Source organism: Malus domestica, chromosome 06 (assembly GCF_042453785.1).
Source record: "Malus domestica chromosome 06, GDT2T_hap1".
In the NCBI taxonomy this organism is placed as follows: Eukaryota; Viridiplantae; Streptophyta; class Magnoliopsida; order Rosales; family Rosaceae; genus Malus; species Malus domestica.
The window spans coordinates 6,950,551-6,972,426 of NC_091666.1; the positions used below are offsets into that span (position 1 = coordinate 6,950,551).

General features: G+C 38.3%; 3 protein-coding genes across 3 annotated transcripts; 2 read left to right on the top strand and 1 right to left on the bottom strand.

Moving 5' to 3' along the window:
• Window positions 1-6,948: 6,948 nt before the first annotated feature.
• LOC103405213 (uncharacterized) lies at window positions 6,949-10,839 on the top strand. The gene is made up of 8 exons (XM_008344188.4): window positions 6,949-7,052; window positions 7,163-7,199; window positions 7,285-7,523; window positions 7,658-7,694; window positions 7,900-8,135; window positions 8,875-8,911; window positions 9,115-9,389; window positions 9,601-10,839. The coding sequence occupies exons 1-8, from the start codon at window positions 6,969-6,971 to the stop codon at window positions 10,267-10,269; spliced, it is 1,614 nt and encodes a 537-aa protein (XP_008342410.3). The 5' UTR covers window positions 6,949-6,968; the 3' UTR covers window positions 10,270-10,839.
• Window positions 10,840-18,828: 7,989 nt separating this feature from the next.
• LOC139196752 (uncharacterized) lies at window positions 18,829-19,530 on the bottom strand. Its single transcript, XM_070823092.1, has one exon. The coding sequence runs from the start codon at window positions 19,528-19,530 to the stop codon at window positions 18,829-18,831; it is 702 nt and encodes a 233-aa protein (XP_070679193.1).
• Window positions 19,531-19,864: 334 nt separating this feature from the next.
• LOC103426061 (probable enoyl-CoA hydratase 2, mitochondrial) lies at window positions 19,865-21,459 on the top strand. The gene is made up of 5 exons (XM_070823093.1): window positions 19,865-19,868; window positions 20,075-20,126; window positions 20,484-20,587; window positions 20,667-20,743; window positions 21,064-21,459. The coding sequence occupies exons 1-5, from the start codon at window positions 19,865-19,867 to the stop codon at window positions 21,271-21,273; spliced, it is 447 nt and encodes a 148-aa protein (XP_070679194.1). The 3' UTR covers window positions 21,274-21,459.
• The last annotated feature ends 417 nt before the right edge of the window (window positions 21,460-21,876 follow it).

Here is a 21,876-nt window from a genome sequence, read left to right on the forward strand (position 1 = left end):
ATCAATTGTGTCTTGACATGCTTTCGGCAAACCATATAGATCGTTGGCCGAATGTTTCTTATGAAATTCTCGCATATATTCCAAGGCCTCCCCGAGGAATGGTGGATGCAAATTCCGTCGAATTTTGATCAAAGGCTCTTGAATGGCCGGCGAGGCTAATTTGCTTTCAGCTTCTTGCCTGAAATGCTCGAGGCATGCCTTCATCTCCCCAGGCCGAAGAAGCAGTTTGATCCGTTTATCAGCCTCTTCGAACGTGGTTTCGATATCTTGATTGACCAACCGTTTCCCTTGAACCAACTCTGTTATAATAGCTGGAGGTGGTCGTTCATCGTCAGTGACAATTGTGTCCTTCGGCCGCATTTAGGGACCGAAGTTTCTTGGGCTGCCTGTCGGCGGGCCATGCAATCTATCCTTTGGTGCCGGCGTTTCTGAGATTTGGACAGTGCGGTATAGACGCCTTTCGAAGAGTGATATGTATACCAACGTTGATCTCTAGGTTTGGGAGGTTTGAAAGTTTTTTGGCTCCGAGATGATTCCGAGCTGCTAGAGTTACGTATATAGTAGTCATCGTCATAAAATGGAGCATCAAAATCAAGGTGCCACCTGACCAAGGGTGTTTCTTCCATCCTCACTTTAGAACCGAGCCTATCAAAAACCCATTGATGATGGCCTACGTTGGCTACCTTTTGCTGGGTTGCGGCCGTAGGTCGTTCCGTTATAAGCGAAAAGGGCTTCTCCTCTGGCTCACTGTTGATCTTTACTCTACATTTACTGCATAAAACCATCGTCCCACTATCTTCATCGGTGCTGTAATCCATCATAGGTTTGACAATAGCGGGTCCCGTTAAAGCTGTAGGTGGTTCGTTTGAACGAAAATCGACCATGAAACGTGGTCGAGAATTCTGATTCTGAAAACGTTGCGTCGCAACAACTTCGGCCTTCCCTTTCCCTTTGTCCTTAGGTAGGCACGCATCGACCATATTTACTGTTGCCGTGGGGAATGGGTCAGTATCAACACTCATCTTCTTCTCTGGAAATTTCAGTTTGCCATTATCAATCTAGCTTTGGACGTTGTCTCGAAACACGACGTAATTGTTTGTCGTATGCTTGCTTTAATTGTGGTATTTGCAATATATCTTTCCTTTAAGCTCTTCGGCCTTGGGAATGTTGTGCCCAGGCCGAAGTTTGATGATCCTCGCTGATAACAGTTGATCAAAAATTGCATCGGCCTTTGTAATATCAAAAGTATAAACTTTTGACGGTTTCAGCGTTCCCTCAGTAGCCGAGCAGATTTTGACTTCCTTAGAGTCAACTTGAGTCAGTGCCTTGCAAACGTATGGCTTTTCTATCACTATCTCAGCTACATCCACACTAACGCATTCATCCTCGGTTGATGCATAATTGACAGTAAGATTTTTGTAAATCGTCCCCCGAGATGGAACTTTCGAAATCTTTACCTCGCGGAGCAAATAATCATATTGCTCGACATGTTGGGCTAATTCGTACATATCCCGAAAGTTTGCCCCCAGGAATTTCTTTTTGTATTCGACGTCAAGACCGTTCAAAGAAAACCTGACGAATTTGACTTCGGGGAGAGGTACTCGGCACCAATTCCTGGCTGATTTGAACCTAGTAAGATAACCCATTGGTGACTCGTCGGACGCCTGAGCCATCCTTGCTAGTGAGGATACTGACATTTCCATCCCCGCCCGATAAAACTGCTCATCAAATTTCTCGACCAACTCCTCCCAACTCTGGACGGAATTCGGTGGGAGGTTAATGTACCAAGCGAACGCTGAACCGGTCAACGAAAAATTGAAAAGTCGCAGCTTGTGAAAGTCACTATTAACGTCTCTGCACTGTGCGGTGAAGCGAGCTACATGTTCTAACGAGGATAAGGATGATTCTCCGGCAAAGAGGCTAAAATCCGGGATCTTGAAACCTCTAGGGTATTCAACCTGTTCCACGTAAGCTGGATACGGGTGTATAAACTTAGGGAACTTCGGCCCTTTCTTCATGGCCGAATCGATCATCCGTTGGACCTCGGTCATATCGACGGGTGTTACTTCCACTCTCTGGTCGGATCTGTCTGACAGGAATTGGCTCGGCCGGTGCACTTGATAATAGATTATTCCTCGGCGGTAAATGCTGGGCAAGATCGAAAGTTCTACCATCGCTGACCTTGCTAACCAGTATTTCGAGTAATCTGGTTTGTGCTTCACTGGAATTGCGTATCACGTCATGAAGTTTATCGATTCCTCGACTCAATGTCTGTTCAACCGTCCGAGATTGATCGTCAAGCCGTTTTCGAAAAAACGACCTTGTGGGTGGATCGGATCCTTCGCCACCATCTTCATCACAATCTTCCATTACTCCTTCATTGAGAACGCAAGTGTTCCTGTCGGGAATTTCAAGACTGCGAACCTGACCGCCGAGATTAACTTCATTTTCTCGACGGGTTGCGCTTGTGGACTCAGGCGCCTGCGCCTGTGGCACACTGTGTCCTACGTTCTGAATCGGCAAATTGGCTGTTGATTTTCCCATATCTGTTTTCTTTTTTACCGATCGCGTTTCAATTGGCATGAACTTCGTAGTTTAGCCCTAGGTCCCACTGGGCGTGCCAAAATGTTGACCCTAGAAACTACCAAGCCTACGTGGCATGCAGGCCGAGTAATCTATAAGCTAACTACGTCCTTCGGTGAATGCGGGCGTGCCAACTCGTCGGCCGAGCTCGGCCGAGGAGTAAATTTGTTGATGTTGCGTTGGGTGCGCGGCTGACTCCTGCGTCTTGCGATTGCGACCGAGGAAGGAACGCGTCTCGGCCTCTTGGGTTCTCGAACCTGAAGACAAGGTTACTATTCTTACGAAGTTCACGAGTCGTCGTCGTCGGATTCAGTCATAGTGATGTTATTCGTCAGAGTAAACTCACGCCGAATCGACACCAAAGTGTAAGGGCACAAATACTCAAAGCAAATATAAGTTTTAATGGTGAACGTGGTTCGGCCGTCCGAATGCCGAACTCTAAATCCCACTTGGGAATATCCAATCATAAAATAACTCGGCGTGCAATGCACCGAGCTCGATATACTGTAACACCTCACTTCACCGAGGAGGCTAATGAGATGACTTCAATCAATAATGATCCAGAAATCCTACTCGACCGAGACTTGGATAGGTAACCAACCGTCCTCGCCGCAGTGTTGTTGATGGCAACGGAAGATACTGCGAGACCGACTGATTCTACGACGACAGAGCTATCTATGCCGACTTAAGATATCACCGGTTGCTTCCACAGTGCTGTTGATGCCAACGGAAGATGTGTCAGCGAGAAAAGAAAAGAAAAAAATCTCAAAGTTGTTGAGAAAGCTTGCGCAGGGCAGTTTTGTGTTGAATTGTAGGGGCCTCAAATGATGCACGGCCTCTTCTATTTATAGCAACGGCTCCCCCCAAGGTCGAGTTAAAACCCCATTCAGACTAGGACTTCTTCTCCCAATCAAACACTGACTCGACCAATCCTACTTTCATTATGATTGTGAACCTAGTCCTTTATTGAGTCGGATTCGCTCTCGGGTTATTAATCCTGCCGAGACTCCTTATTGCACCAGGACTTGACTTATCCTACGTCCTGACCTAGCCGACCTAGGTTTGGAGGCCCACGTACTGAACGATTCATGCCGCAAGGCCTTCCGGGCCGAGAATGATTCTCTACTCGGCCCAAACTTTATTTTGGGCCTAAACAGCTTTAAAGAATATTCGAGAGAATCGTGTTAAAACCACTGAAGAATGCATCACTTCCTATGAATATGACCAAAAGCATATTCATGAGAAGATGGAATGCCTCCCGAATGGATTGTACATTGCAACCATACAAGCTACGAAGGCCTATCACGTGACCGGTCAGAAGTCCAGGTTCCAGAGCACTTTCTTGCTTTGGCACTATAGTTTAGAACATCCAAGAAGAGATATTGTGGGACCATGATTTTTTGGAGCCAGAATGGCGGATCAGAGTACGAATATCTCAGAAACAATTCTCTGAAATATTTTATAGGGATTGAGGTATCGAGAAGCAATGCTAGAATTTTTTTGTCTAAAATGAAATATATTATTGATTTGTTGCACGAAATTGGCATGTCAGCTTGTTAACTAGTAACTACACCATAAGAGTAAGGATTGAAGCTTATTGTTGATATGTTATGCAATTAGCAACCAAATATTAAGCTATTAATTATGCATTTAAACTTGCAAGTGCACAAAATCAAACACATAGTATAGAAAGGAAGTACACGGTCATTCCCACGAGGATTGCACTAATAGATATCTAGATTATGAATCCTAAAAACTTAGATTTTTATTCATAAAACTAACAAATATGCACAAAAGAGATTTAACGGAATAGATTGAAGATGGGTTGAAATTGAAAATATAAAAATAGAAAAAGATAAATAATTAAAAGCAAGCGGGTTTGGAATAAGATTTAGAACAATAAGAAAACTACCTAGGGTTTCAGTATCCACCGCTAATCACCTTCCTAAAGTAACGAAACACACAATATTATAAGACAGATTGAATGCTCATGTTTGTCGATGCTCCGTCTGTGCAGCTCTATTAGGAAAGTTGTTGAGTCCATGATCGGATTTATAGGGTATTCGTATGCCGATCAGCCTTACTCAGGTTCTACAAAATCATGGTCTCACAAAAGGCACTAAATTCAAAACTACAAGTTCAGTTTAGATGAACTTTCAATTCAAAGAAAGGTACCTATAAGAAGACAAGATACAATATACAACTAGTATAGTGAATTTGGGTTGCTTTGGTGACTTAGCATGAGTAGCTTCAAGACTATGAAAGGATGTCAACGGTTCAAAGAATAATAAAATATTGATTCGTCATTTATAAAAATTAGACTGCGAGTGAAAACAATTTTTTTTTTAATTTTTGGAATGCGGGTCACTAAATTAATTTAGGGAGTTTTAACGAAACACTTCCAATAGTATTCATTTTTAACGAAAATGACATTTTTACTCTAAAAGGTCACTCCTGGTATTATTCACTTACAACATTTTTTTGTTATTTTGATTAAAACTCAAAGTTTTCAAGCTTTTTTTTATTAGTTTTCCTATTAATTTAATAGGGTAGGCTCAAACAGGGTTTGTTGTAGAAGCAAGAAAATATAGTGGTTTAGACCATATTAGGGCTGGATGGCTGATGGCCGAACAAGTAGAAGGCCCAGAAGCTGGGTGCGGGTTGAAGCAAAAAGAAACCCAATATGGGGCTTTGGGTCGAGATGGGTAGTAGCCCAGCAGTATCTGGTGCAAGAAGCAACAACTGGAGCCCAATAAGAGCTGGGGCGGGCCAAGAAAAGGGAGCCCAGATATTGGGCTTGGGCCTCAACATGCAGCAGGCCCAAAGGATTGGGCTGCAGAGTACGACGTCAAAACGATGTCGTATTGGGGACGACTTCAGGCGTGGAGTGGCTCAGCTCGGCGCGGCTCAACGACTAGGATTTCAAAAGAAAACCTATTTTGCTTCTATTTTCTTTTTTTTTTCTTTGTACTCACATTAAGTCACCTTACTAATATCGAATAACATGATAAAACATAATATTGAATGGCAAAAGCAACTTAATAAAATATTACGTAGGCATGAACAATATGTACAATAGAGCAGTACAGGCAATACATAAAGCAAAAATAAATTTGGGTTTCATGTACCATGGTGAATGTGTTCATGCTTTCAAGACTTTAAAATATTGATTTTACGTTTCAGAAAAACTTGGATTTGATGGAAACAATGAAAACCTTTAAATGTGGTAGAAGATGCTTCTCCCAAATCTTTCAATTCTTTAGCACAACAACAGGAGTGTGCTTGTTAAGGCTTACATTACTGAGGGAAAAAAGATGGAGAGGATTGGCGTCAGAGAGTGGAGAGAGTTTGGGAATTATGTAGTGTGATTTCTCATCCATTTGTACCTTTATTTATAGTGACAACGAATGGAGAATCTTGCTATCCAAGTAAACAAGTACAATGAGGAAACGTCTAAAAGCTCTCATAAAATCCTACACTTAATTTATTATGATTCACACAATAACATTCATAATGAAATTAGTACTATAACATTTTCAACATATTAATTGCTATTTTTAGAATTAATATTTTAAAATATTAAGAAATTGCAAACTGTGTAAAACACAATAGCCAAATTAGTTAAATTAAAAACACAGTGACCAAAGTAAATTTAGACCATAAACACAATGATCAAAAAGATTTTAACCCAAAATTTTATGCTTTCGACCAAGGTCTAAAATATCGATGATATCGGAAATATCGGTGGTTCAAAAACACGAAAATTTCGATGGAAATATCGGGATATTATCGATATCGATAAAAATTGAATAAAAACCAGGGAAATTGTAAGAAAAACTTGGAAATTTTTATTGAAACTTTGCAGGATGTTTAGTCAATTATCTATTAGTTTATCACAAAAAATTGAAGGGAAATGCATTGCATGATGGATTTAACTAATTTAAGCTGATTATATAACGAGCTGACAAACATTGTGAGTGTAGAAAATATGTAGTAATTAATGAAAGAAGTTTAAACACACCATAATCATTTATATATAATGAATTAGTACAATATTTTACACTTTATACATTGCATGGTAAGATACATGAGTGACTTAGTACCACATAAAGTTCCTATCAAGGTCTAAAATATCGATGATATCGGAAATATCGTGATCCAAAAACACGAAAATTTCAATAAAAATATCGAGATAATATCGATATTTTAGACCTTGTTTTCGACAAAGATAATATAAAAATTTATAAAAGAGCGAATTTACATGATGCTTTCTAACAGGAAAAAAAAAAATAATAATAATAAATGGCGGGAGATTCAAACGAAAATAACAAATTTTTGCGCCAGCGCTCAAACAAAAGTCTCAACACAAAAACACAGCCAATAAAATGGCGTGGAATCTGATCAAGTATTCGAAGCTGAACCTTCGAAGCTCTGATTTCTCTCTCCGTGAAGAATCCATGGATTCCCAGGTACCGATTCTTCGTTTCCATGCTTGATGGTCCACCTTATTTTCCACACTACAATTATAATCTCAACAACTTTTCACTTCCAATGTGTTTTTTTCTTTGTGGGTTCACAGATTCTGAGCTCTCCACGCTCGCTCTCCATCGCTTCCGGTTTGTATTCATCTTTTGCAAATCTCTGAAACTGAAAGATTAAATTTTTTTTTCATTTTTTTTTTCATTTCAAATTTTTGTCCAGAGCCTTCAGATCTGAAAAACTGGTTCCCCAGCTACCAATATGAATCACCTGCACTGAATTCCAATTCTTTTCTCGATGATACCGTTGTCCTCGAAACTGAGATAGAAGAAAACTCAGGTGGGTTCGAGAGAAATGGAACAAAAAATGAAGCTTTTATTCCTAAGAACGAAACCCCAAATGGGGTTGTGAAATGTGGCAGCTTTTCTGGATATGAGCACGAAAGCCATTTGTTAAGTAAGGTACGCTTGTTTCTTGTCCCTTTTTGTTTAATGGGTTCTATTTCAAAGTGGAACACGATCAAAACTTTCAGTAGATATTTGTGGTTCTGAATTGGAATTCAAGATTGTAATGTGACACAATTTTCCGGTTGTAGATCCCAAGTTCTTTGGAATCAACTTCGTTGGTTTCAGGTTTGTATCACTTACCAAATTTCTTCCTTTTCTTCCGCTACATTAATTGAATTGTTTGGCTGCTAAGAAAATCCGAATAAGCAATGTATTCGTTGAAGCATACTGTCTGGTTCCATTCGATTAGTCAAGAAGAAATGTGGCGTAGTTTTGTTACCAAAAAGTAGCAACAAAGTAATTGAACTGTTCCCGCTTTTTGATCTGTTAGAGCCCACCGACATCAGAAACTGGTACTCAAGCTATGTGTATGAGTCGCCATCGTTGGATGCAACTGATGGTGTTGGAAATTCCATTTGCGAAGTGAGTAAACACAAGGAGGATGGCTTTTTGGTTAAAAACAACAGGGGAAAAGAAAAGGTTTCGGAGGATTTTAGTACAAACAGAAGTGATTCTGAAGAGGTTAATGGGAGAGCTCCTCAGGAGGAAAGGCAGCTTGTAGGAAAGGTACTATTTCTGTATCTCTCCTTTTGCCTATAGTCTTGTATCTTTTCCGCTCCTTCTCCATACAGAACAAATGTACCCAAATACTCAAGCTTTTTGTAAGCGTCCACTATAGTATCCTAATACAATAAATAGGAATAGAGTTACAAAACTAGGACTCCAAGAATCCTATATGTTAAAAGCGTAAGAAAACCTATCTATCAATCCCTACCTGGGGAGAGAATTTAGTTTTTAACCTCGAATACGTTTCGAGATACTTCAACCTTTATATCACATGTGCCTTGGTTTCACATGTGCATCGTGAATCCTTTACCCCATGTTCCACTTTTGGCCACATCACTAAGAAGGCATTTTTAGTTTGTCCTGTGCAAACTTAACCCTTTAGACGCAAACTGGTCTCCCAGAACAAGCTTTGTACAGCCACAAGCATTATGTCCAAAATCTTTATGACATCAAACCCGAAGCGTCATCCTTCAGTGGATGCACAACAGTTAATTCCTCACCGCACAGAAACCTCGAACATCACCTACGACCTCAAACAGGGATCCACCTAACCAAGTTGACCACTTAAATTCTTCTCCTCTACATTTAAATGGAGATCAATGAATTTCCCTAGCACCACTCGTCTTGCACAGAATTCACTGCCTTGGTGTTTGCAGAAACTTCATATTATCAACAATTATTGTATTATGGCTGAAAATTTCTTCACACTTAAGCATCTGACACAATTTTCTTCTTCTAGACTCCAGGTCCTTTAGAGCCGCCTTCACAACTGTCAGGTTTGTCTCACTTATTTCCTGAAGTTAATAACTTCCCCTTTATTCAATTGTTTCGTTACTGATAAAATGTATGTAAGCATGGAATCTTTGATGCGTATTCTCTTCTTGCATTTGTTCTCTTGGAAAACGTAAGATGTGGTAGTTCATGTTAAGAAAACAATAAAATGGAGTTATTGATCTGTTTTTCCTTCCTGTTATTTTAGAGCCTACTGACATCAAAAACTGGTTCTCAAGCTATGTGTACGAGTCTCCCTCCTTTGATCCAAGTACAACTGATGGTTTTCGAGATACTGTTTGGAAAGAAAACAAAAGTGGGGAGGATGGGTTTCTGGTTGATAACAGCCACAGAGAAAATGAAGAGGACTTGGAGGGTTTTAATGAAAAGAGAAGTGATGGTGAAGCGGCTGCTGATTTACAGTCGGAAGGGCTTGCAAAATACATCACCTCTTGCAGAGATAATAAGCAGAAAACACAGCCTGTAAGTGGGGTTCTCTTACTAGATCTCTCATTTTCCAGTTCTCGCGTTTTAAACCTTTCCTGTTTTTGTTTTCTTTGGTTATAGTAGGTGCGTATTCGTACATGATTGGGTTAGATGAATTGTGATGATTATTAAGGGGTTTCAATACCACGAAAGGTGAACAAGATGTCTTGTTTAAGCCATTCATTGCCCTAACGTCTGTAAATTACAGGGTCGCCCTAGGGATGGAGTAAGTGAAATCCTGCCTAGTCAGAATGATTTGTGTCTCAAGCATATGCCTAAATCGTGGCAAAACCAACTCATCGCCCCAGCACAAGATGTCGAAATATCAATCTTGAATAAGGAAAGTTGTCAATGCAAGCTATCGCCTAAGACCTTCAAGGGAACCAAAATTAAGCCATCGAACAAGGAAAGAAGTTCATGCAGGAACGACGAGAAGTCTTCACAAGACATGACTCCTAGCAAGGCCTTCACTTTACAGGAGAACTCCGAAGCAGAATTCCACACAGAAGTTGATTGTATATTAACTGGAAGTGATTCAGATTTAATTCCAAGTGGAGTGTCAAAACGAAAGCCAACTCATGGAAGCAGAGACAGAAAAGATGATGGAAATGAAATATCGGAAAATGGTTTTATAACAACTAGGAAAGGCAAACTTACAAGAAACAATCAGGAAAAGATTGTGGAACGACCACAAGAGATTAGTAAAATGACAGCTCCAATAGTCGTGAAAAGAAAAGCCTTAGCAGATGCAACAAATATTCATCATTCTCCTGCGGCGGGGATTACAGGGAAATGGAAGTGTCCTCAGAAAAGTAAGCCAAATCGAGGACCCGCTTTGAAGCAGCTTCGACTTGAGAAATGGGTTCGTAAGTTGTGAAAGCTTAGCAATTGGGTGTTTCGACATTGAGTAGATTCCGGTGGAATGTAAATGATTCTGATGCCATGATTGATTAGGCTAATTGCTCATAACCAACGTTTAAAATATCGATATTATCGGTGAAATATTGCCGATAATATCGTTTTTTTGCAACAACGATATTTTCATAGTGTTCCACTTGATTATCGTGATAATATCGCGATATTATCAATAATATCGCTCTCTTTCTGTCGTCGCAACTGCAGTCGAGGTTCCGTCGTCGCAGCTGCCAAGATCTACGCCTCTCCCCTAGTCTCGTTGTTTGCCTCTCTGTGCACCACGACTTTCTTAGCTGTCGCAACTCCTTTCTCTGAAATCCATCGAAGAAGAGGAACTCGCAACTCAAAACGGAAGAGGAAACAATAAAAAAGGGGAGAATTTACAGAGGGAAAACGAAAAAGAAGAAGAAGAGGAAACGGAAAGAAGGTCCATCGATTATTAGAGAAGGAAAGTCAAGATTTGTGACCGGGAAGTGAGATGCGGCGAGACCTCCTCGAAGGATCCAAAGAAGAATCCAGAGAGAGAGAGAGATAAGGAAATAAGAAAAATTGGGAAAAAAGTAGAGTGGGAGAGAGGTTTGGTTGGATTGGGAAAGGAATACAGAGCTCAAAGTAGACAGGCGGGAGGATTGAGAGAGAGAGAGAGAGAGAGAGAGAGAGAGAGGAGAGAGGAATTGAGAAGAGGGAGTGAGGTGTGAAGATTGAGGAGAGGAAGTGTAAAGGGCACGAAAACATTAATAATGTCTTTGTAAATTAATAAAAAAAAATGTATCTGACATTTAAGGACACATGCAAGTTGGATGGACACCAAAAGCATAAAAGTCCTGTCTTTCAAGGCATCATGGGGAAGGATGCAATGATGCAGGCACCTCTTCATGATTTTATTTATGATTTTGTAGGTTCTGATCGGTTTTGGTGCTCCAAAGTTCAAAGTGAGACACCAACCCAAATAAAATCATAAATAGAAAAGAGAGGATTTTGAAGATGATACCAATGTGCGTGGTTTGGTTAAGAGATATGCTTTCTAGTAGTTTTATTTTATTATGAACCACCCCACCCATTACATGGGATTTTTACTTTTTAAAAAAAAAAAAAATAGATATAATCATTTAAAATGTCTTAAGTTATAAGACATATATGCTTAATATATTTTTAAATTTTGGACTTGCTTGATACTCTTTTTGTATTTTATCATTCTTTTGTTATCTTATTCATAGATTTCATAAAGTATAATTTTTATGTGTCAATATGCACTTAATTACAAGATATACAAGAAATTTACCTAAATCTGCCTAGGCGCCCGCCTAGATCCTGTCTAGCCGCCTAGGCGCTAGGTGCCAACCCGTCGACCGACTAGCGCCTAGTGTTTTCTTAAACTTATTTCATTAATTACTACATATCTTAATTTTATTTATTTACAGCCAATTCATTATATATAAATAATTATGGTGTGTTTAAACTTCTTTAATTAATTACTACATATTTTCTACACTCAAAATGTTTGCCAGCTCGTCATATAATCAACTTAAATCAGTTAAATCCATCATGTAATGCATTTCCTTTCAATTTTTTGTGATAAACTAATTGATAATTGACTAAATAAACATCATGCAAAGTTTCAATAAAAATTTCCAAGTTTTTCTTACAATTTCCATGGTTTCCATATTATTTTTATCGATATCAATAATATACCGATATTTCCATCGATATTTCCGTGTTTTTGGACTACCGATATTTTCAATATCATCGATATTTTATACCTTGCTCATAACTAGCTATCATTTGAAAGAGGGTCGTAACTAGTTATCATTTGGTGATTTACCAGATAAGAATGTAATGGATAGGAGAAGAAAATAACCTTGGCTACTTGCTTTATCTGAAATCATTGATTCGATAACATTTCAAGCAAACCAAAGCCTTATGTTTGGACTTTCGTCCGGTCATGTTGTGCCAGATCATTGAAATGCCTCCAAAACTTCAAATCATGAGACATAAAAATAGTCTGAAATCAACAAAGAGATTGGGAAACTCCAAATCTTCTTCTACTTTCGCCTTTCCCCTTTCATCTGTACCTCATATCTCTTAATTGTGAATGGTGAAAAATAACAATGGATGTCAGGGGTGAGTTCGGTTTCAGTTGGTTCGGTTTTTTGCCAAAATCAAAACCAAACTGAAACTTTAGTTTCGTTCGGTTTCGGTTTTTATTTTTTACTTTTTATTTTTATCTTATAAAAACTTAAATCTTTTTTTAATATGAAATTTAAAAAAGTGGTTTGCATTAGTAGACTAAAAAGAAGAAAATGGGGAAAGTGGAAAGGTAATTGTATATATACAAGATTATATAAACCAATCATATTCTATCAATAACCTCAATTGCAAAAAAAAAAAAAATGATTACCGTATCCATTTAAAAAGCAAACAAATAGAAAAGCTCTTTCAAGTTCCAAAGCCTTTCAAAACTTTATTTTGTAACCAATGAAATATCTTTCCTAATTGAACCAAGTATGCTCCTTGAAAAAGTCCTAGGCTTAGTTTCAAACTTGTCAACAAAGTTTCACACAAAAAAACATCATGGGCTACATTCATAAAGTGTAAAGGGATTCGGTTTGGTTCGGCTTTCAAACCCCCAAAACCAAAACTGAATCAATAAGGTTCGGTTTTGTTTGGTTTTTTCTTTTTCGGTTTCCTTTTTTTGTTTGTTTTCGATTTGGTGTTTGGTCTGATTTTTTTTTTAGTTTTCGATTTTTTGAACTCACCCTAGATGATATTGTGCAAATAAATGACCGATTAGCATGCAAGGATCTAATTTGCATGCATTAGATATGCTTTAAGCATCAGTAAATTTGAATTTGGGGAAATTAACAATTTCCCAATGGTTATATATTTTTTTTCCTTTTTGTGTGTTCTATTTTTAATTTTTCATTAATTTTTCTTAGGTTGTTTTATTCACACCTCACGTTTTATTGACTACAGCTCATATACTTAATACACCCCACATTTACTTTTTAGACTATTTATTTTAATACACCACACATACTTTCCAATACTATCCACACACCCCACACTTTTTACATATACCCCACACTCTCCACTTAAAATCCAAATCAAATCATGTGTTCGTCTCAATTAGGGATTTTAGATTTTACATGTATATATATATATATATATATACATGTATGTGTGTGTGTGTGTGTCTCCATCTATACTCACCTTATTTGGTAGTTGTTGGTAGTTGTTAGATTTTTGTTCTACAATGGATGATAGGAGTGACTTTGAGAGCTTGAAGAAAAAAATATGAAAACAATTTGGGGTGTATTCAGAAAATCATTTTATTTTTTAAATTCAAATGTGGCCTAACTAGTCATTTCTTAATAGGATATATAAGTCATTTAATAATAAATTTTTATGTGGGGTGTATTCAAAATATGTGGGGTGTTAATAAAAAAACTCAAGTTGATATTTTAAATTATTTGTTTAATACATTCGATATTACCTACATTAAAGGGTGGATGAGTGAGTTAGGAGTAGCCATAATAATTTAGTTTGAATTCGCATTTGAGGAAAATCGAACATAAAATCTGTTACATACAAATAAAAAATAATATCACTAGATGGTAGTATTAATGACATATTTTAATATGGGTGCTTCTAATTATGCATCTAGATTCAAATCTTTCTTATCGTATTATAAATTTAGGGGTGTGCTATCTACACACCCCTTTTTACTTCTTCCACATTCCTTATTAATTTTTGTCATTTGATCTTCTTCAATTCATCTGATCCGACGGCCGAAAATTAAAAAGATGTGAGAAAAGTAAAAAAGGATGTATGAATATTACATCTCTAAATTTAACATATAAAAAAGTTTCTTTAAAATTCAAACTCAGATGCAACGGATAAGACGTTGGATAAATTGTTGGTTTTAGTGGGACAGGTGGCATGAGTTATTGGTTTGTGTTGTCTTGTTGGACAGAATTTCTCCAAACGCCTCCCTCATCAACAATTTAAAGCCTCTCGAGCTCCATCAATTGGCGGAAGAGCAGTTTGAGCTTCTGAACGAAAAATGGCTGGCGATTTAAGAGTCCTAAGCAGGTCATTGAAACATTACAAACCCACAACCTCTATATTACCAGAGAATTCACTTTCTCTTCAATCCAATCAATGGATTCACCAAACTCGCCGTACTCTGATTTTAGAGTCAGCCCCGTCTCACTCCGTCACTTTCCACTGACTCTCCGACTCCTATTCCGGTAGTTTCCAGTTTCAAAATTCGTATGAACAAGTGGGTTACCTTTGTTTATGCCAATTTTCTATGACCTAGAAAGCGTTAACCGAATTGGGTTTTGGTTGTTTGGTAACAGAGATTATTGAGGTTAGGTTTGAGAGGCTGGAAGTTAGGAATGCAATTGGCAGAGATATGCAAAGACGTTTACAAAGTACTTGAAGTTGTCAGTGAGGATTCCTCTGCTAATGTTTTGCTGATCCGCAACAACGTTTCCAAGGTGTTCTGTGCTGGGGCAGATTTAAAGGTCGGAATTTTGATTATGTTTTTCGTCAAATCGATGTTTTTCTTTTCTTTCAAGGAACTTGTACTCGATATCCAAAGAATTCTTCAAATTTATGTTCACTTTATAGAAATTATGGCTTTAATTTGTAATGTATTTCATGAGTTTAATGTACAAGGGGTCCGGATATATATGAGAAGAAAGAGGGGGAAGAAAGAGAGATAAGATGGCTGTTGCAAGCAGCCAACAGAAAATAGAAAAAAAAGAGACTGCTACAAGCAGCCGACAAAGACTGAAAAAGGAAGACAAATTAGACAAGCTAGCCTAATCTACACCTTACAAAAAACAACTTGCACCAATCAATCACCTCCCTTAAATCAAGGAAAGAAGACTAATTACTAATTACAAATAGTGCCTAGAGCTATCCCTTGAGAACATGGTAGCTAACTCTAGAGGCCAAAATACACTTCAACACTTCAACACTCCCCCTTAAGTTGGATCGAGGAGGTTAACTGAGCCAAGCTTGCCTAATAATCGATGGAACTGAGTGGATGCCAATGCCTTTGTAAAGAGATCTGCCAATTGATCATGGCTTCGTGTGAACATGGTCCGGATGATTTGAGTTTGAACTTGAGCTCTGATGAAATGACAATCTACTTCAATATGTTTGGTTCTTTCATGAAACATAGGGTTGGCAGCAATGTGCATGGCTGCCTGATTATCACACATAAGTGACATAGGAGTAGAACTAGAAAACCCTAAGTATGAAAGAAGCCCTTTAAGCCAAATGAGTTCACAAGCAGTGGCTTCCATGGCTCGATACTCAACCTCTGCGCTGGAACGAGCAATTACCTGTTGCTTCTTACTCTTCCATGTGACAAGGTTTCCACCAACAAATGTACAATAGCCTGTGGTTGATTTCCTATCAATTGCATTACCTGCCCAGTCTACATCTCTATAGCCACTAATGACAGTGAATTGATTGTTATGCATTGTAATTCCTTGCCCTATTGAACCCTTGAAATAACGAAGGATTCTCTTAACAATATTTAGACGAGTGATGATGAGGTATATGAGCTTGCCTACTAATCGTTGATAGTAGGTTACATCATGCATGGCTTCTCCATCTATGCTGAGGTTCAATTTACAATCAACGGGAGTGATAGCATGCTTACAGTCAAGCATTTTTGCTTCTTGAAGAAAGTCCAATACATATTTCCGTTGATGTAGAAACAATCATTTTGAAGATGTTGCCATTTCGATCCCCAAAAAATACTTTAACCTCCCCAAATCTTTGATAGCGAAAGTTTGAAGTAGTGAAAGTTTTAGTGCCTCAATCTCCACGGTCCTATCTCCAGTGATGATAAGATCATCAACGTAGATGAGGACCACCAACTTCCCACTGGTGCTAGTTCTCACAAATAACAAAGAATCATCATTACTTTGCACGAATCCAGCCTTTTCCAGAATAGAATTGAGCTTGGCATACCAAGCTCTTGGTGATTGTTTCAAATCGTATATTGCCTTGTCCAATTTGCAAACCATGTTGCCTTTAATACCATCATAGCCTGGAGAAGGTTGCATATACACTTCTTCCTGCAACTCTTCGTGAAGGAAAGCATTCTTCATGTCCATTTGGTAGAGTGACCACCCACAATTGATTGCAACTGAAAGCAAAACCCTGACTGAGTTCATCTTGGCCACCGGTGCAAATGTTTCCTTATAATCTACTCCAAAGGTTTGGGTGAAACCTTGAGCAACAAGGCTAGCCTTGTGTCTCTCGTTAGATCCACCAGCTTTGAATTTTGTCTTGTAGATCCAACGACTTCCAATAGCCTTTTTTCCTAGTGGTAGTTGAACTAGACTCCAGGTGTGATTCTCTTCCAGTGCATGAAGCTCTTCTGTCATGGCTTGGTTCCATTGTGGGAGAAGAGAAGCTTCTTGAAAGCTTCTTGGTTCACAATGCTTATCAATTTCACTAAGAAATGCAGCATGAGATGTTGAGAACTTACTAAAGCTGATACATTCAGTGATAGGATGCTGTGAGGCATATGTAACATAGTCTTGCAACCTAGCTGGAGGTTTTCTGATTCGATGAGGGTTTCTCTTAATCACCTGAGACTTTGTAGTCGACTGAGAATGATCATAGTGGGACTCTTCTTCACTATCACTGGCAGTAATTTGGTCAATTTGTACCTTTTCACAATTTGGACTCACAGTGACTGATCTTTCTTCCAACATCGGATGATTAAAGTTTTGAGAAAGTGGGAACATGTCAACTAAATCCTCCCACTGACTTGTAAAATAAGGACAATCTTCTTCAAACTTCACATCTCTTGAAATTGTGCATTTCTTAGTGACTGGATTGAAGCACTTTATCCCTTTTGGGTGGCCGAGTATCCCATAAACACACACTTGGTTGCCCTAGCATCTAGTTTGTCACGGTTCAAGGTTTGGATGTGAACAAAACAAACATAACCAAACACCTTGAGGTGTGTCAAATCTATTTTCCTCCCCTTGAGAACTTCATAGGGAGATTTAAACCCTAGCACACGACTTGGAAGTTGATTGATGAGATAAGTGGCAATAAGGATGGCAAACGACCAAAATTTCTTTGGAACATGCATGTAAATCACGAGAGCACGAGTCTTCTCCAAGAGATCTCTATTTTTCCTCTCGGCTACTCCATTTTTTTAGGAGTCCCTACACAGCGGGTTTGATGTATGATACCATGAGAACTTATGTATTGAAGCATGTTGTTGGATAGAAATTCAGTGCCATTATCTGACCTTAAAACCTTAATGTTTGATTGAAATTGTGTTTTAACATGCATGTGAAAGTCTTTGAAAATGGTTAGGACTTCACTCTTTGATTTCATAAGATATAGAAAACTTGGTCGAGAGAAATCATTAACAAATAGAACAAAGTACTTAAACCCTTCCATTGATTCAATTGCAAGTCCCCATACATCGGTGTGTACCATTTCAAAAGGTTTACTTGTCCTAGACATTGAATTACCAAAAGGTAGCCTAGTAAACTTAGAAAATTGACAAGTATCACAAGTAGGATAAGGGTTACAAAAAATTTAGAAACAGTTTAGACAAGACAACTTTAGAGGGGTGAGCTAATCTCCTATGCCAAAGTTGGTTTTCATCTATGGACTTCGATTGAGCTTGAAGAGCCTGAGTGAAACAAGCATTCTTGCACAGGTAGTAAAGTCCATTTATGAAGACCCCTTCACCAATCATCTTCATGGTGAGAATATCCTGAAACATCACATTATTTAGTGAGAAAATAGCACGGCAGTTTAGAGTGTTGGTGATCTTTCCAATTGACAAAAGTTGGAAAGGAAAGGTTGATACATAGTGGGCAATGAAAGGTATTTTTTGAGAGAGTAAGTTTATTTCTCCTTTTCCCAAAACTAACACATTTTTTCCATTTGCAACAGACACATGCGAGGGACTTGAAATTTTTTTAAAATGATGTAAATTTGTAACTTTGTTTTTCATATGATTTGTGACGCCTGAATCAATTATCCAACAATCAGTTTCAGTACTAGTTAATAGGGCAGTAGTGAAGGCTTTGAGTATACCTGATGCTTCTTCCTTTGGAACTTTCTCATTTCCAGCAAGAAAGCTAGCAAATTGTCCCAACATAGTTGTGTGACTACCTTCTTCATTGCCTTGACCATGTGAGCCTCATTCTTGTCCCTTACTTTGTAGGTAAGCTGCAAATTCATTGATCAATGACAATGGATTGGCAGTGAACTCCATGGATCCTTGTGAAATAGTAGGAGGGTGAACATTAGCAAGTTGTGCCTTGAAATGAGGTTGAAATTGTTGTGAGGACCTTAGTATCATCTTTCCATCTTTGCCGAACTTAGGCTTAAGTTCAGGATGAAGTTCCCAACACTTGTCTTCCACATGACCAACCCCATTGCAATATTTGCATTTTAGATGTGTGCTTCTTCCCTTGTATACCTTGGCTTCTGAATTCTTGTAATTTAATGCATATGCCTAAGTCTCAGTCAATCTGGAGCTGTGATCAGCATTCATAACCTTCTTCCTTGCTTCTTCTTGTTGGATAGTTGCACAAACATTGTTGAAGGTAGGTAGGTCTTGACTCATCAAGATGTGACTCCTTAGGTCCTCGTACTCAGAGCTCAAACTCCCTAACAACTGATAAATTTTGTCTTCCTTAGCTCGTTTTAAGAGAATGGTAGGATTTGTGGTATGTGGGAGATATACATCCAACTCATTCCACATGGCTTTGAGACTCCCAAGGTGTTGAACAAACGATTTCCCTTCTTGTTGAGCACTGGCAATGTCCTTCTTTAATTGGAAGACCTGCGCATAGTTGTTTTGATTTCCATACATATCTTTCCAAAGATCATGTACGTAATTGGAGTCGCTAAAAATTTCAGCAACATGTTTCTCCATGGTGTTGAGCAATAAGGACATGACAAGTTGATCTTTGCAGAGCCATGCATCGTATGTAGAGGAAGAACGGTCTGGAGCTTCCACACTTCCATTTACAAACCTTAACTTCCCTTTGCCTCCAAGAGCTAGTGAAACAGCTCGGGACCAAGGAAGATAATTGAACTCGTTTAAGAGAATTGAACATAAACGTTGATTGGTGTTAACCTCAACGTCTGAGAAGTTTGGAGAGAGACTATGTTGGGTTTCCTCATCATGGTTCACAGAACTTTCTTCAGCCATGACTTAGACTTTGAAAGAAAAAATTTGCAGCAGCAAGAATGGCAGAGACAAGTTACAAAAGAACCTGCTCTGATACCATATAGAAATTATGGCTTTAATTTGTAATGTATTTCATGAGTTTAATGTACAAGGGGTCCGGCTATTATTTCAATTATTGGAATGGTATAAGGACTTAAAAATTTAAAATACGAAAATGTATGATGAATGTACCTATAACGGTGTTTAATTGTCAAAAAAAAAAAAAATTATGACAATTTTTTTTTTAAAATTTTCAAGTTGTTAAAAAACATGTAGATGGGTGAAAAAGGGATAATGGTAAAAAAAAAAAAGATAAATGGGTTAAAAAGGGTAAATTGGTAAACGGGTATTAAACGGTTACGGTTAAATGGGTATGGTTAACTGTTTATAAATGGTTATGGGTATGGGTATAACCGTTTAGGCAATTACCCAACGGCTAAACGGTTATACGGGTATGAGTATAAACGGTTATGGATAAATAACTGCAGTTACCCGCCCGCCATAACCGTTACCCATCCTTAATTAGGAGAAGATGCAGTGATGGGCTTGCCAGAAACAGGACTTGCTATAATTCCTGGGTAGGTGCTAAATTTCAGAATCAGTTCCCATTATAACCTATGACCTCTCCCCAAGGATTGCAGATCACCTGCATCTTGTTTGACGAACCAAACATTCTTTTCTGTTTCAATTTTTTCTAAGCGGGTCTCATAGCAGACCATTTCCGATCACAAAGAGATAGAAAGGATTTTAATCCCCATTCCAACCGATATGTAATTTATGGAATTGTGTCATCCATAGTCTACACTTTCTGGAAGAACTTTCCGCATGATTACTTCTTATTTTACCCTCTTTATTTATTTATTTTTCTTTCTCTCCATTTTTCTGAAATTATTCGTCCAGTTCAGATCAACTCTCTTGATTATGTCCATTTACAGAGCAGGTGGAACACAGCGACTTCCTAGATTGGTAAGAAAAGCAATATCAGAGGAACTAATATTCACTGGTAGGAAGATTGGTGGCAGGGAAGCAATGTCGATAGGTATGTGATGTATGTCTACTCAGTAGCTGCTTTCCTTTTGTCTTATTTTCCTTTGACACAAGATTGTATGTCACTACAGGTTTGGTAAATTACTGTGTTCCTGCTGGTGAAGCTCATCTAAAGGCAATTGAAGTTGCTCGCAATATAAACGAGAAGGTACGGCATTATTTTATCCACTATTGCGTTCATTTTATACTATTTCATGGGGACTGTTATAGGGTTGAGTAATCTATGAACTGAACTTTCGCCTTCCGATGATAACTACATTCTAACATCTCTATCAAAGTGGATGTCTATAGCTGAAACTTCTCTATTGCATAAAATCTGCTCTAATGAACAAATGTTTAATACATGCACTGAAAAGGGGCAAAAGACTGTAGAAACTAAGCATCACTTGAAATCATCATACTGGGCAAAGGAAAAAAAAAGTTGCAAGTAATTGTTGCAATCAATTTTATGAAATATAGTGTTAGCAGGGTCCAATCGCAATAACGGTGGCAAAAAAAGCTATTGACGAGGGGGTGGAGGTCGATAAAACCTCAGCTTTGGCTCTAGAAGAACAATGCTATGAACAAACGTTGAACACAAATGATCGCTTGGAAGCCCCAGCAGCATTTTCTGAGAAGCGAAAGCCAAAGTATACCGGAGCTGAAGATGATAAACTTGGTCTAATTTGTCTTGGATAAGTTTCTGAGTTGGACAGATATAAACTTGTCAGCAATGACAAAATGACAGGTCAGTCAAGGTCTTAATTTTATTTGATCATACTTTACCATTTAATGAATAGCTGATTAAATGTTATGTTTGGGTGTCTCTGGATTGAGTGTGATCTTAGTAAATATAATAAAGGTACTCAATATCGTTCTTTTTTACACTTGACAACAAAATGGTCTTTGTTAAACAGAGGCTAGTTTCTTAGGAAAGTGTCTTTACTAAGAAAAGCATGTGCTTGACCTCGCACCATTTAGTTTAAGCGTACACGGAATCTCCTGCTTGAAATTAATGGCGGTGATGAAATGAACTATCATTAAAGGTTCAGAAATATGATTTTAGGGTATTTACAACGTGTCATTGTGTATGGTATATTTTTAGATTTTTGTTGAAAAATAATTAAGTTATAGTGACACTAGACATTTATCCATGGCAGTCATGTCGTAGTCACTTCAACACTACCCTTGAGTGCTTGTGCTTGCCTTCATTGGCAACGTACCTTTCGTAGTTGAAAAAACACAACCTCAACTCTTACTTCGTATAAAACATTGCATTCTAGTGGACCAATTCATTCCTAA